This window comes from Lutjanus erythropterus, chromosome 13 (genome assembly GCF_056507025.1).
Source record: "Lutjanus erythropterus isolate fLutEry1 chromosome 13, fLutEry1.hap2, whole genome shotgun sequence".
NCBI lineage: Eukaryota > Metazoa > Chordata > Actinopteri > Lutjaniformes > Lutjanidae > Lutjanus > Lutjanus erythropterus.
Genome location: NC_139329.1, coordinates 27,583,369 through 27,599,917, shown reverse-complemented (window position 1 = coordinate 27,599,917; position 16,549 = coordinate 27,583,369). Strand labels below are relative to the sequence as shown.

General features: G+C 39.1%; 1 protein-coding gene across 10 annotated transcripts in view; it reads left to right on the top strand.

The window, feature by feature from the left end:
- The window catches only part of mef2aa (myocyte enhancer factor 2aa), an 88,252-nt gene extending 71,946 nt beyond the window's left edge, over window positions 1-16,306 (top strand). For 6 of the 10 annotated variants that reach the window (XM_084734762.1, XM_084734770.1, XM_084734765.1 and 3 more), the window contains 5 exons: window positions 4,615-4,799; window positions 8,573-8,596; window positions 10,756-10,885; window positions 11,048-11,171; window positions 12,695-16,306. In XM_084734762.1, the coding sequence (XP_084590888.1) occupies window positions 4,615-4,799; window positions 8,573-8,596; window positions 10,756-10,885; window positions 11,048-11,171; window positions 12,695-13,031 (800 nt within the window). In that variant the 3' untranslated portion in view covers window positions 13,032-16,306. The remainder of the gene's footprint in view (window positions 1-4,614; window positions 4,800-8,572; window positions 8,597-10,755; window positions 10,886-11,047; window positions 11,172-12,694) is intronic. The other 4 variants (XM_084734764.1, XM_084734767.1, XM_084734763.1 and 1 more) reach the window with 1 other exon arrangement.
- The last annotated feature ends 243 nt before the right edge of the window (window positions 16,307-16,549 follow it).

Sequence of the window (16,549 nt, the reverse complement as noted above, 5' to 3'; positions counted from 1 at the left end):
TCCGGTCCTCAACTGGTGAGTGTTGTGGCGTTTTCTTACGCAATATGACTGCAAGCTGCACACATGCTTAAATTAATATTGGAGCATTGCAACCTCTTGGAACACCATTACAAAGAATGTTTGTGTGTTCAGCAGGTCACACAAAATAATTGAGGAAATACCACAGTAGTTGTGCTAACTTTTGTGTTACTTTCAGAAAGTTATTTTCTTCTATTTTAGTGCTTAATTTCTTCTTAGCGGGTTTAATTGAATGTGAAACATGTATTCAGAGTTGGAGGATGATGATGAATCATACCCATGCTGTACTGAAAAAACCCAATAATGTGAAAAGAGTGGGGGCAAGAACAATTATTTACCTGGTTGCCATCTGCCTTCAGTCTTAACAAATCACCCTCTGTGCATCCTGCCTGCTCTCAGTTTTCTGAGACACAATAGGACTGTGCGCGGTGTCTATTATTAGAAAACTGTTTTGGAGGCCTTGATTTTCATCTACTATTTCTTCTCATTCATCAAGACATTTTGCCTGAACCTGACGCATGTGGGATGCTGGGCACAATAAGTCACTGTGTTTTCCTTTCCTGAACTTAAAATGAATATTTCAGTTGTAAACACCAGGCCTTATGTAATGCCCCTCTCCAGACCGTGTTAATAATTCAGGACAATGAACTGAAACCAAACAGCTTTCAACATGCAAAGGTTTCAGCCAGAGAGGATTTATTGGCACAGCCAATCTGCTGGAGAAGTCTGAATATTGGATGAGGGCAGACATCAGAAAAGCCCAGTAAATTGTCCCTGCTTAACTTGTGGCTGTTACCTTGGCTCAAAATGAACTTTGTGGTCGAAGTATTTGTTCAGACATGTGTTCCCCTCTTGGCAATAATTTGAAAGAACTGTGGGAGTTTCTCATCATCAGACATCTGAAGTCATAATCAGAGGCACATAGCAAAGATATGCAAGAGCAGTGGGATAATCCAAGTCTAAATTAGCCAGGGAATACAGCACTGAGTGACTGTCTGTCTGTCTTTGCCCTGTTATGCACTGGCAACGTGTCCCGTGTATCATAGTGTTATCAGGCCAACATATGTTGGTATAGAAGTGGCCAAAGATTTATTTTCTAGCGTTAGAACAACATCAACAGTTTTATGCGCAATGAAATTCGGTGGCATTTGATGTGTTGTTGAAGGGTACAGGAGATTTATGAACATTTACATTTAGAGAATGATTAAAAGTTTTCTCTCTGTTACAGTTTATCACAGAACCAGTGTGTGGGAATTAGTGACATCTAGCTGTGAGGCAGAACACTGCAAACATGCAGGATAAACTACTTGTGAAAGGCCCTATCTAGAGTGTTTGTTTTGTCCACTCTGGGCTACTGTAGCAACATGGCGGTCTCTGTGGAAGTGGACCTGTGCTCCCTGTAGATACAAATGTGTCATTCTAAGGTGACAAAACACAACAATTCTTATTTTCAAGTGATTATACTTGTGAATACTTGTGTTAATGAAGACTTACTAATGGATATTGTTTTCAGTTTTTGCCATATTCTGCCAATAGATCTCAGTAAATGTGACACACTGGACCCTTTGAAGAGATCAGGAGCAAGAAATCATTTTCTAGGATAAACTTCAGGCTTATAGAATTCTTTGTTTTTTGTTATAGCATAACAGGTGTAATTAATAACGTTATTGAGAGCTGCGTTTTATCAAGGTTAGGCAGAACTGTTCATGCTACTGTGCTGATGTGGCTGGTGCAGCGTGTGAGATATGTCGTGCAATGTAGCCACCTTAATCCCACTCACAGGTACCTGCAGACTCCCTGGTGTACTTTGTCGTATCTCACAAGTGCTTTATTCTATCGTTACGACTTTTCATGGCATTTGTCAGTCAGTTTGTTAATAGGTGCAACTATTGACGGAGTTCGTGTTTGCGATGGGTCCTAATTTAAAGGATTACACGTGATCGGGGTGAAGGGGCACACCGCTCGCTCCTCCTATCCCATGCCAATATGCCTTGAGCACAGCATGAGCCAAATGTGTGCTATAACTACCGGTAACATTTGGTTTTCATATATGTAAACACCGTCTACAATGGACAAAGTGAAAACAAATTTGAATGACTGGGTTTAGTTTAATAATTATAAATGGCCTTGGTTGGTTTCACTATATAACACAAATTATGTTTACTTGAAATTACTGTAACTTTCCTAAAATGATAACCATCTGTTTTCCCAGATTAATCACATAACTAATAATGTTTTGAGAAGAAATAAGTTAATATTTGCTGATGATGGTTATTTCATCGTTCATTTCCAGGGATCCCAGTCAGTAGTCCTTGTTTATTAAAAATGTTGGTAGGATGAGGGTTAATGTTATTAGTTGTACCTGTGTTTCTCGTGCTGTGACAAGCCAAAATGTTTGTTGCGAAAGGAGCCGTCGTGTTGTCATCTCCTGTCTTGTTTTTCTTGAGCTTTCACAGCTCACTGATTGTAATCAGAAAGCTCTTCTCTTGCCATTTTGCCACACTGCTGCAAACCATTCCTTTACATGAAATTCTATTTGCACTAACATCTCATTCCCACTCAATGACATCTTCACTGCTTGTAATCAGGTTTGCTATTTTTAGGGCCTTGGACATTTACTCTGCTAATTCTGTAAACATTGTTTTCTTGCAGCAGCCAAGTCTTGTATGATCAAAGCCAGAGCTGATGGCGATGGCTGCTTGTATATACTGTTGATTCAGCTGTGTGATACTATTGTCGGCGTCATAACTGTTTATTTGACCATGAATTGTTGCTGTCCTTATCTGTAGTCAGAGGGGCTATTGTTCCATTATGTTCCTACGCAAAAGCCTACTTATTGTGCACACACTTTGTATTTCACTGGGATACACTCAACACAATGGAGAAGTCAGCAACTTGTTGAAGTGTTACTGATCTGTTGATGCAGTGCTAGATACAATTCATTCTGTCTTCCCGTTGTTTTCAGGATTTCAACATGTATATATTGTAAAGGTATATATTTTTACTTTGACTGACATAAAGTTCAATTTAAAATTTGAGTGCTCTTGAAGCATTGCTTTTGTTTGGTTATTTCTTTTCATAGCGATTCACTGCATCGTTTTTATTAGAGTGGATTTGTGTGGAATGTGCAGAATCCCACTGCAGACCTTGTTCAGATGAGTCATACAGTATCTTGCAATTGAAAGAAAGGTACTGTTGGTCGGCAAAACCAGAAAGAATTCATTTTTTATGAAGCCTGCATTCTCTCTCAAATGCAGCAATTATCAGAATAGTAAGTGAAAACACTTTCCAGTGCTCTTAATAATTTGTGAGGGGTCGTTTTTTGACACTGTGAATTTGCTTAAGAATGAATTATTCAATTGATTAATTTCAATTCTTATATTTGTGAGCAAAGCCACAAAGCACATTTTTTATTGGTGCACTTATTTTTGAGATGAATTCAAAGTTTGTTTTGTCAAATGCACAGGGTTACTCTGAGCAATGAAACTCTTATGACAGCAAAAGATCACAAATGGCTACTAAAAAATGGCAAAAGAACAAGGAGTAAAAACAGAAGCATATAATGCATATAAAATATTCATAAATATAAACTGGCTATAAATATACATAACAGTAAAGACATAGCAGTGTAGTATAGGGGTGCACCTGAAACCAAATATGTCATTCAAAAAAGCACAAATAATGCCATGAAAACAGATATTTCTTCCACCTCATCATTCATTTGAACATTCATTTATTTCATTTATTTCATGACAAGCACCCTGTCTGAATATAGATACGGAGATGATCATTTTGTTAGTCATTCAGCCACAGATGAAAATACTGATAATGACTTCTCCGTGTACCTCTAGTATATAATATGGTAATGTAGTATGTAATATAGTTTATTATTCAGTAAGGTAGAGTATCTGAAAACTACTATCAATCAATGCAGATAAGTGTTACAAACTGTTACTGTAAGTCTGCAACACATATATGTGACACTGTGAAAAGTATTTATCTTATTCACTTTAAGACATCTTTCCACACCCACTGATAATATTCACCTTTTGCATGGAATAGTTGTCCAGTGAACAAGTGGGAGTGTGGAGGATGGGAGTTCCTAGAATAAGTTGGTGGGGACTCATACATGCACTTTTCGAAAGAAAGGAAATGACTAATGACCATGCACATCAAGGTGTGAATGTTGAAGGAAGCGTCTAGCACTTGTTTGTGGGCACAGTGTAAAAACAACATCTACAACATCTTTTATTGTTTTTATTCGATTGTAATGGCTTCAGCTATTTCTTTTAAGCAGTCACAGTACATTTGTCAGTGAACTGCTCCTCATCCCAAGATGCAAAGAATTGACTTTGATCTAATCATTCACAATAAAAATAAAAGGCTCATCAATTTTGAAATGGACATTTTATTTTTGTAAATGTGCAGGATAATTATCCAAGTCTATTAAAACTTCCCAGAGGGTTGGAAACACTTAACGCTGCATGCGGCGGCAGGAAAACAACGCTGCGCAAGAGGTTTGCTTGATGACTGGGAGTGTTGTCAGTCACAGTCCATGGTTTGATGATGTGTTTCTGTCGCTGTGTACCTCTGCAGGGAACGGTTTTGTTAACCCCAGGGGCTCTCCGGGCGTCCTCAGCACACCCAGCGGCAATGGCCTAGGTAAAGTCATGCCCACCAAGTCTCCACCACCCCCTGGAGGGAACATGGGAATGGGAAGCCGCAAGCCAGACCTAAGAGTTGTCATCCCTCCATCTAGCAAAGGGATGATGCCCCCATTGGTGAGTACAGAGCACACCACTGCACACAAGTATCACCAGCTAAAGGACCTTGAAGTATCTCTGCTGCAGGGCAGACACAGGCTTTTTCCAATGTCTTAAAGGGATAGTTCAGATATTTGATGTGGGGTTGTAAGAGGTACTTATTGGCAGTCAGTGTATTACCTACAGTAGCAGATCAGCATGGAAGCTAAGCGATGAACTCCTGTGGACAGGGTCAGCAACAAAAGGTATTTTCACCACTTAAAAAAGGTCCACCTAAAAAAAATCAGTATCACTTGCATACACTGTATTTAGAATATTTTCACCAATTTACTTTGCCTTCACACAGCTTTTTCAGATGGGAAAGCCAGATATTGCTCTTTCCAAACCAACCAAACTCAATGTGTAAAATCAGTAATTTTACCAAAACATGGCTTGTGCTGGTCTACTACTCAGTCACTTAGTTTGTTTGTGTTATTGTGTGACCCCAAACTATCATTTTAAATCACCAAAGTCACACATTAACCATATACCAGCAGACCAGAGCGTCTCACGTTCTGCGAGGGAACATTGCTGATTTCTTCCACTTGGTTGGTTTGCTTGGTTTAACAGTGGTTTCCTGTCAGAAAAGGCCATCTGGCAGCAAAGCAAAGTGGTGAAAATATTCTAAATATAGCATATACTTATATTGACGTATTGATTTTTTTTTTTAGGTGGACCTTTTTTAAGTGGTTAAAATACCTTTTGTTGGTCCACAGCAGTTAATCGCTTCAGCTTCCATGCCAGTGCACTTCTCTGCTTCTCCAACTGAGGGCAGTGCCAACCAGAATCTACTGTAGATAATACACTGATTACTAATGAGTGCACCAAATAATCCCTTTAATTTAGACGGTCATAGCATATAGCATGTTTTTGACGTTATCACGTCAGTTTACTGTTGCATACCGTGATAATGAGGTTGTCCCCTCATCAAGGACTATCTGCCAAGTGGAACTCGCTCACAGTGTGTGGGCCTCATCTGAGCAGCATTCCTCTCGTGCTGCGTTCTTCTTAGATCACCTCCATTAAATTGTGGGCTGAGCCAAGAATCTGCAGCCCAGGTGTCATAACTCTCACTCAATTATTCCCATTTAAATGAGAGGCATTCTCTAATTATAATAATGAAGGTGCAGAGCGCTCTGACCACAGTGAACACCTGAGGCTAAACTACACTCCCCTGGTCATAAATCACAGTCAGAAAAACTACAAGTGGGGGATTTTCAGACACCGGCCAGCCAATGTGCTGCACTATTTCCAACTTTGCGTGTTGCTGATGTTGTCAGCAACAGGAGCCACTCCAGGAAAATGATTGTGTTTGGTAAATAAACCTCGGGTTACTGTGGGTGCTCCTCCTTTTGCCGAGCCACAACTAGCCTGGAGAGCAGTGTTTAAACAACAGAGTGTTACCATGTCGGCATGTGGAATCAGTAGAGCACGACGAGTTGTGTTGTAAGAGGTCTGAAACAGGTTAGGCAGCGGCTGGAGGAAGGTTCTGTTCTGTCTGAGCCAATGGAGAATTTTAGATGGAGGCTGTAGAGGGTGCTGGCTGAGGCAGGTCTGCAGACAGCCTGTCATTAGGCCATAATGGTATTAAATTAATCACATCTCACTGTGACAGAGTGTAGATGAAGACTTAATCAGGGGCCCAGGGTGTGAGCCAGATAATATCTTGTCGCCCTTGTCGTGTCTTCTGCCGCTATTGATTGAGTGTGGGTATTAAGACAGCCCTGGCCTGGTCACAGTATGTCCCACAGCACAGGAAAGATGGAAGATGGGCTTCTGGTTCCTCCATCAGCACAGGGAGGATGTGAAACACACAGCGCTGTTAGGTCATTGTTGGTTCCAGCAAAGAAACTTCATATGCAATTTCTGATGATTACGAGATGATTGCAGTGTCACAGTCAGAATCAGATGAGTGTTGGTCAATATCCAGAGCAATTCTGCAGCCTCGCTTTACTCTCTGTTCTTAACATCGCTGACTCGTCCAGGACTTGACTGCTTCTTCTTCATCATTTGCAAAATAAAAAACTTTATAGAGCACAACAGTGACAGTCCACTTTTTGAACGGCTTTGGTTCTGGAAAAGAACTTCCCTTCCATTTACTCTGCTGACGTTTCAGAAAATCCTTATAAAAATACTTTTAAGCTTGAAACCCATATAACCAACTACAGGATGAATCATGACCATAAAGTATTTCATCTGGAGCAAACAATATTCAAGAACTGTATTGTCATTGTGCAAGCACAACGAAATTGCAGTTGTGTCATCCTCTAAAATAATAAAGAATAAGTAGACAGGTATGAAATTAAATTATTGATAGAAACAAACAAAAATTAAAAATAAATAATATGAAGTAAAATTACCCATAAAATACAAGTAAAATACAAGTAAGGATACAAAAGCATTAAGCAGTAAAATACAGTATAAGGTGTATAGCACTGCTGCACAGTGGTTTTAAGTGCCGTGCAGTAAATACTTTATAGCACTCAATCTTATCAAAATATATAGATTTGAAAATGAGAATAGATTAAATGGAAATAGATTTGAAGTTGGGAAAAAGACACAAAACTGTGTCCATAATTAGAGTTAGTGAAGGAACTAGTCATGCCATTAACTATCACAAATGATACCGTGTCTTCTTAAACTTAACTTTTGTCATTATTATAGTGTTTATACTGTTAATAACAGTGTTGTAATATGTTGTAGTTTGTGTTGTGTTTGTATGTACAGTGTATTCACAGTGGCATAACAACATGATTAGTATGATTCATGCTAGATAATGTTAGCTACCTGACTAGCCAGCCTGTGGGCGGAAACTATACCCTTTCGCGGGTGTGGTAAACATTTCCATGGCAACAGCTAGGGCTATCACAGTTTCACTATTAAACGAAACATGGATCTAAATGACCTTTCATTTACAACAGTCAAATCAAAACATCTCTCAGTAGTTTTCTCTCATGTGTCCAAAAAAAAAAAAAAACCCCAAAAACATCTTTTTAAAGAAAAATTTGAAAATGTGAGCATAAAACCAATAGTCTGTTGGTGTTTATGAATCAATACTTAATAGTCTAACAAAGACCTAGCCATCAGTGTTAAAAAATCATGTTTAAATTGAAAAATTGAATCATGACCTTAAGTCAAAAGTCAAATCAACTTGTGGATTTTGAGAATCGTGACACCCCAAGTAACAGCAAGCTCCACTAAACTGTGACACTTGAGGCTTGTGGCTAGTGTATTTCCCCATGACATCACAAATAAAACATGTTGTAAACAAGGTTGATATCATCCGGACTTGTGGTTTCTACAGGAGCATAAACCGTCATTTCACAGTCTAATATCTTTTAGTAGTCTATGCTGGATGGTTACGACATTATGGCTAATAATCTAAATCCTATATTCAGGATATGAATGAGATTTTCACATTTGGGACGCCACTTTTGAGCTCCATAGCTCAACACACGACAGCTTCATAACTTCACATCCACGTGTTATTGTAAGATTGTGGCCACATACTTGAATGTTGTGATAACAGGCAGTCTATGCTTTGGACAAAATGGTTTATACATGTAGCAGCAGGCTGTAGACATAGAATGAGTGTGATTTTACAGCGACTGCAGAAGTCATCCACGCTTTTATAGTCCTTATTGTCCCTTTTACTGTAAAATCTAGATAGCTGGCACCATTTTCCAGAGCGATTTACAGTCGCTCTGCTTCTTAACTCTGTAACTCTCTTCTTTTCTTCTTGTTGAGGGCAGTCGGAGGAGGAGGAAATGGATTTGGTGAGTTCTGACAAATGCCTGGGCAAATGGCTGAAATGTGAACATGCTTCCGGTAATCACACATGCTAGACTAAAGGCAGCGCTCAAACCGGAGATTGGCTCTCAGAACTGCCAGCAATAATAAATTTGAAAAAAAAAAAAAAAATGTTTTGTCACTGCATGTTTTTGGGTTTGGCCTGTGAAAAAATTGCCTCAGCCTGTTAAATTGGCTCCTCCGTTTCCAACACGTCAATGTTAGTCATATACCACCAGGAGTGTGAGAGAAAGAAAGAGAGAAGGAGAAAGACAGTGAAAGCTAAGCACAAATTAATATTTTTTTTCTTTAACTCTTATACCTACTGTAGTCACAATCTGAAAAGCTTTAGAATGACAAAAGTGTTAAGTGGGTAAAAATATAAATAAAAGATATGTTTTCTAAAGAAGAGAAGCTTACATCATTTTGAATGATATCATTCTGTGAGATCCTTGGCTTTGGTGAAGTCATCTGGCTGGAGAGTGTTGGAACAATACAAGGAAGCCATCAACTGGATCATGATGCAATGCCGCTTCAAACACAACCACTGGCAGCTGTTTGTTACATTATATTCTGATGATTTGTTGTAGTATTGTTCTGAAATACGTCTGCGTTTGATTAGTGTAGTTGGAGTGTGTGTGGTTTGTAGCTCACGACGTAGTGCATGACCACACCGTGCGGTGCAGGTGTGTTTGTGTGGACTGCATGCCACTAAAAAAACCACTGGAGCTTTACTATACGTCACTCTGGGAATTGAAATGTGTCATTTATATTATCCTTTTGCACCCTCACGGTTAACGGTTGTTTATTTGATTATAGTACTAATCACTACACTCACCCCGATTGACCGCGAATGTGGAGGCAGTAGATGCCGTTGAAGTGGCCTATCACAGGCGTTCCTCACCTGCTCTGTCCCTTTTACAGCGACTTTTTTCATTACTAACAGAATAAAACTCATTAGGCAGATTGTTGTAAATCTGATGAATAATTTGTTGTGCCAGTAGCTGCATGTCAGTTCTTGTGATTTCTGCGCTGACTACATCTGTCAGTTATCCACTTAAAAATGATGGAACAGATAAATTATTTATCGTGATCACTGAAATCCACCTAACTATTTTTAAGCACACGCTAACCATTTTAATTTTGGATAAATTCACGAGTATATCTGCAGTTTGTTGTATACAAACACACAGAGATGGGCAGTATTTCAATTAAATGTAAAATTTAAAATACATATTTAATTACTTATTTTCATATTTTGCAATTTTTATTTTGCCGGGCAGAAAAAACAAGATGCAATTTGCAACCAAATGCTTTAAGTGCTTGGATTTGTGAATATGAAATACTTTAAAAAAAAATTTGAAATATCATTTTATTATTTTTTTAAATAAAAAAACCTTTAAAAGACCTTTTTTATCCCCAGTCATCTGGAAGAATTAGTGGATCACGGTGGCCTAACCACTCAGTGCTCCCAGTTGCATTTCAATTGGCTGTTCACTTCAGTTCAGCCAGTCAATGGTCACTTTGACTGACAGAAACCACCCAGAATGCACCCCTGAATTCACAGCCTCCCACCTCCAAGATATCCTGATTGGCTACTATGATGTGGGAAATTAGCATAGCTCGTCCACTCAGTGTAGAATGTATTTTTGTTTTTACAAATTACTTGTATTATAATTAAGTACATTTTCTCATACTAATTTTCTCATATAAGTGTATTTTGATACCTTTGATAAGCAGATATTTGTAATTTATAACAGGACACTTTTGGATGTGCTTGTGCCCATCTCTGCATCCTCTTATATGTAATACAATATATCGGAAAATCCATGTAATAAAGCACAACATCACCTATTGAATATTGGTTCCTGTATTTTCATCCACTTTTTGATGTATTTGTCGAAACATACAGTCAATATTGACTGCCGTGAAGCTACACTACCACCTGGTGGCAGCTTTTATTATTACACCCAAATTTCTCATTACCACAATATGTACATTAAATACAAACTTAAGAATTAAAATAAAGTGTAGGCTCTAAATAAAAGGTCTTCAGTAATATCAGAATACATACATTGTTGAGTATTGAAGAGTGATGTATATGTTTTTTCTATTTTGTTTTTGTGTGTGTGTGTGTGTTTTACAGAATACCCAGAGGATAAGCAGCTCTCAGTCCACCCAGCCGCTGGCCACTCCAGTAGTGTCTGTCACCACCCCCAGTTTACCCCCACAGGGCCTGGTCTACTCAGGCATGCCCACCTCCTACAATCCTGCTGGTGAGTCTGGCCCGGCTCTCCCCTCAGACTGAAAACAAGCGCCTGAGCCGTGATTGTTTGTACTCCACGCTGTTGGTTCCTGCTCTTTTCTCAGTGGCACACGGTGTTGTAGCTGAAATGTGAGTGAGTTCTCACTGTGTGTGGCTGCTTTTGTTTTTACAGAGTTCTCCCTGAGCAGTGCAGAGATCTCCTCCCTACAGGGCTTCAGCTCTCCTGGGCTCTCACTGGGCTCCATGTCGGCATGGCAACAGCATCAACTGGGCCAGGCAGCTCTTAATTCTTTGGTGTGAGTAACACACTTCCAAACAAAGGCACACTCTCCAGACGCCCTCACATAAAAGCAACACCCACTGTGCTCTGTGATATCATGCTGAATCACACATCTACATATTCCTGTGCTCGGTTGCATAAAAGCACTTAAACTAAAGTTTCCCTTAAATTTTCATCTAAGGATGCCTTAAAAATGGGATGCGAGGATAAATGGGAAACCCCTTTATTAGCCCTTAGCTACTTGTATTTCCTCATGGGTTGCTAGAGAGTAACCACTTTCCTCAGAAAATTTTAAGGGACCCATAACAGTCTCTGAAATAATTAAGACATAAGATAATGGGTGAATCTATGGTGACAGAAGATGAGGAGGAGATACCAAGACACATTTGTTAGAACAGAGAGTGTTGGAGAGTGTAAATTTGTTATTAGCACTAGCAACTTTGTAGTTAGCTAGCCAAATGTTAACACATCTCTGTCTCACATATTAACATATGCTCCTGTCTCGCTATCATATAATTTTCATATTTCTTAATGACTTTATCCAAAGTTCATTTCACAGCAAGATTTCTCTCATTGTCTTTCAGTTGGACTAATGTTACTTCTTGCCACATCATCTGCTTGTGCATATTTGTTATGGCTGCTTAGTTAAATTTACTTTGGATTATAAGTTTGTGCCTTTCATATTCTTCAAGTACAGTGACATTCACATCTGTTTCTCTTTGTTGTCTAATTTGGAGAAGCTAGCTAACACAGGCTATGCTAGTTAATCTAGCTAACAAATGGCAATAATGCTGTCTAGTAGAATTAAAGAATGCTGAGTTAAACGTATGCATGGTAGTTTAAACACAGCCGAGGAGGTTGCTTTATGCAACACTTCTAAGTGAACCCCTTACTTTAGAGGACAAACTTAAAAGGACAGTTCATCCCTAAATCAAAAATATGTATTTTTGTGGAGATATTGCCCATAGAAATGTGTGCTGCCTCTCAGAAATAATGGGACTAAATGGCACTGGGCTTCTGGTTCTCAGTGCCAAAACACATTTCAAAAATATTCAACAGCAATGTCTCATTAAAGAAACTGTGACCAGGTTACTCAAGATAATTCACAGGTCATGTTGTGAGCAGTTTCATGTAGGAAACACTTTCTTTCTAGTATAAAGAAAGTAGTTTTGGTAGATTCTGCCATAGTAAGAAAGTAGTTCCTGCATGAAACTGCTCACAACAAGAAACAAGAAACAAAATTATCTTGAGACCACAAGCTGAATGCATTTAGTCCCATTATATGTACTGTAGGAGAGGCCAGACATCTGCTGATACTGCTGCAAAAATTCAGCAACTCTCACTAAAACTTTCTAGATAGATAAATAGCACTGCAGACCAGAGGAAGGATATGTACTTTTCCTTTTGGGGTGAACTGTCCCTTTAAGATTGAAACTTAAGCTGGTGTATGCAACCAAGCAACAGCTGTTTCACACTGCTGCACCTCATATTTGTCGCCTCATTTTATAGACTTTTATGTCATGCTTGTCTTCTCCGCAGTGGTGGAGGTCACCTACCTCAGGGCTCCAACCTCTCAATCAACACCAGCCAGAGCATAAACATCAAGTCTGAGCCCATTTCGCCGCCGCGGGAGCGTGTCACCCCCTCTGGCTTCCCCCCTCAGCAGCCGCAGCAAGGGTCCAGCCGGCAGGAAGTTCTGGGACGTTCGCCTGCCGACAGCCTCAGCTCCTCCTGTAGCTCGTATGACGGCAGTGATCGCGAGGACCACCGGCCAGACTTCCACTCCCCGCTGGGACTGGGCAGACCCCCCGCTGGCTCCGAGGACAGGGAGAGCCCCTCGGTCAAGCGCTTGCGCATGGACACATGGGTGACATAAAGAGCCCCGGTCAGGCCTCCAGTCACCAGCCAGTCAGAGAGAGGGGGAGGGGTTAGACATGGAGATACAAGAAAGAGCAAGGGTCCTTAGAGCTATCATTATGACACCATTATTCAACTCCATTTCAATTTGTAAGACTGAGTGGCAAATGTTATGTCAGGACATATCTAAAGTAAAATTCTCAAAAACTCTCAGTTAGCTGGACTGAATTATATGCACAAGCAGGTGGTATCAGGTACTCCGTGCAATTCAGATGACGTTTGCAGAAGAAAGAAAGAAAATTGTTAAACAATAGGCGGTAGATTATTATAGTCACTGGTCTAGTCAGACACTTACATGTAGTTGCTGTATTGCTGTTGTGCTCGCAAAGTTGCAAACAATCAGAGAAAGTTGTGTTGCTTTCTGGCTGAGGACCCTTAACATATGATGTTCACCGCAAGAACGATATTTTAAAAATCATGCTGTAACCACACAAGACCTTTATCTCAAGTGGCCTCTTCTAATTCATTGATCCAGTCCATCAGGAGATACACAGGACGAGAATTTTGATCACACAGTAATTAATTGCAACAGTTGAGACTACTTTAGTGAATACATGACACAATACTATCGGAGGTAAAAAAACAAAATAGCAACAGAATTTATTGCAATAATGACATACTATTCATTTTATAATTTAAAAGAGTAGGATATATAAATGTGCAATTAAGATAATGCGAACCTGTCCAGTTGAACTGGTGAGAAAATCAACGTGTTCACATGTGTGTAACAGTTCATCAGTAATATAAGCCAAAGCTGTTCTTTTGTGTTGTTTTGTACAGTTGCTACGGTTTCCTAACAATTCACTCAGATGCACCGTTTCTTTTCGTCATAGTTTTATTTTTTATTGTGCTTTATTGCAAACAGTGTAAAGTCATGTAAAACCAGATCTTGAATCGATATCTAAAGCCATGAACATTTGCTGTTCTGTTTGTATGATTGAAAAATTTGAGCCAAACATTTTCTTTTTGTTGTGTAAATAACAACTTTAATATATATCACCAGGGTGTGAGTACGTGCTGAATGTACTGTACAATCACCGTTTTCAAGAAAAGTATATTTTTGTGGATTACAGCCAAGTTTACAAGAGTAGACCCTTAAAAAAAAAAAAGTAGATCATTCACTGGTCAATATTTGCTATTTTGTTAATTTTACTGTAATCTCTTCTAAATTAAATTACCAACATCACCTCCCATGAGTTTTTAGTTCCAGGTGGTCAATTTGTTTTTTTTTTTCTCTCTTTATTAGTGGTGACTGTTTGTCCTGAAGACATTGTAACAACAATGCTGTGAGGTTGAAGTTCCACTATTTTCATATTTGTGAAGGATGATCACAAGGCTAGGGGAAATGGGGTTTCTGCCCTCCTATTGTTAGCTTGTGTTAGTTGTATACCAGCAGCTGCTGAATACACTGCCAACATTCAAACCCAAGGTCCCAGCCCCACACTGAAGAATAATCTATTGTTATGGCATGGAGCTCGACTGAAAGACATGCCACCTCTTAAGCCCTTTCCACTATCCTGTTATTGATTCATAGAATTCAAGCAGAAGACATAAAATGTGGTAAAAGTGGCAGCTGACCTTCACACAAAACTGATCATGTCTGTGCCCGTATGTGGTTGTAAATATCGCAGTCTACTTGAAATGTCAGAATTATGTACAAAAATACTCATGTGTTTTCTTAATTGGCCCCAGAAATTGTATCTTATATTAACGCCCTATTACTAGTAAGAGTACTATAGGCCTATAGGAACCTTAGGAACCAGAAAAGTGAAAATCTGAAGGTGCTGAAGTGATGTACACGGAAGATGTTGCAAAAAAAAAAAAAAAAGGGGGGGGGGGGGGGGGCTGCGACTTGTTTTCTTCTCCATGATCACAGAAGCAAATAATTCAGCAGCTAATTCATAACAACACCAACAAGGAAATGTCATTGACTTCAATCTCACTGCTGGATTGCACACATTTGTATGAGAAGTTTGCTGTACGAGAAAGGTATCACTCTGCATTCGCCGGGACTTGCTATCTTGTGTGCATCTCTGAGGTTTCTGTTTCGCCGCCCCATCATCAGCTCCATGGTAGTTCTCAGCATATACGCCCGTTGAAGTGATCTATGCAGTTTCAGCCCCAATTTATGATGTCTTTATATATTTAGTCCACAAAGCGCGGGGAAGAAAGAGAGTCGACTGTTAGCATCTTATCCTGAAGTGCCACAGCTGGAGGTTGCTGGACTAAAAGTTACATTTTTTAACAAATAATTGATTTGGATACCCCCGGGGCAATCTCTTCATGTTCATACACATTGGTAGACATGATGTATAGTAATCCATGATGTAATCCAGTCTAACACAGCTGGTGAAAATAGCAATAATAAATGACTACAACAAAAATCGTCTGCCTGTCACGGCAGCACCACCTCGTAGTTGAGCACATACTTTAGCACTTGATAACATATCAGGGAATTTTGTAGTTTCTCAGTATAATATGCACAGTTAGGAAATGCCTTATCCCAAAGAGAAATTATACCATTTTTCTTCTATTTTCTCTCGGTTAAAAGAAAAGACAATGCAGATATCACTCAAACTCGACCAGACCTGCCTCTCTCTCTCGGAAAAGACCCACACAGTAAAATGCACGGCGAATGCACGGTGATACACTTTGCTCTGTTTGGTCTATGTCCAAATTGTGCACAACTGATGAATGTGAAAGGAAAGAGAAATCAATGAACCTTTGTAGAGGACTTTCTTCACTTTGCTGTGTAAGAGTACACTGCTTTGCTTCATGGCTTTTATAAACAGAACTATGTGTTTGGTAAGTGTTTGTAGTTGATAGTTCACTTAACTAAAGAAGCTGTTTTCGGTTTGAATGCTCAGACCGTTTGGCGGCACAAGCTGGACTTTGTTGCCAATAATGAAATTATTTGTTTCAAAAATCGAAAGAGATTTTAAGTTAATCTACATTTTATTTCCCTTGAATGTGTTATTTTATTTTCATCATACAATAAATATTCAAGTGAACTTTTTATTAAACAATTAAGATACTATGCTAGATATTGTTGTACAAAATTTGTATTCTTCACAAAAGTACAAATATTGGCTTTTAATGTGTAATTTAGGTTATCTCTCTTATTCTGTATAAAATGAAGTAAACAACTCTTACATAGAATTTGTTCTCCTGTGAAGTCCCAAACAGTAGAAACTGTCAACTTTATTAAACACCTCAGTGTATGCTCAATCTGAACTCCATGTCTATTCATCTTTGAATTTTGCCTTGAAATTGCACCTTACTGACTGCATGCATCGGCTAGTACACTGATGCCAACCGTCTGTCACACAACGAGACAAGCTGAACAGACAGCACAACACTGTTAAAATCTTATTCTCACCGACTTTATGTGAGAAAATTGTCTGACACTCTTTTAATGAAATTATGGTAAAAATGTTTTAATGAGTTTTGCTTAATGTACTGTAAGGATTTCATACA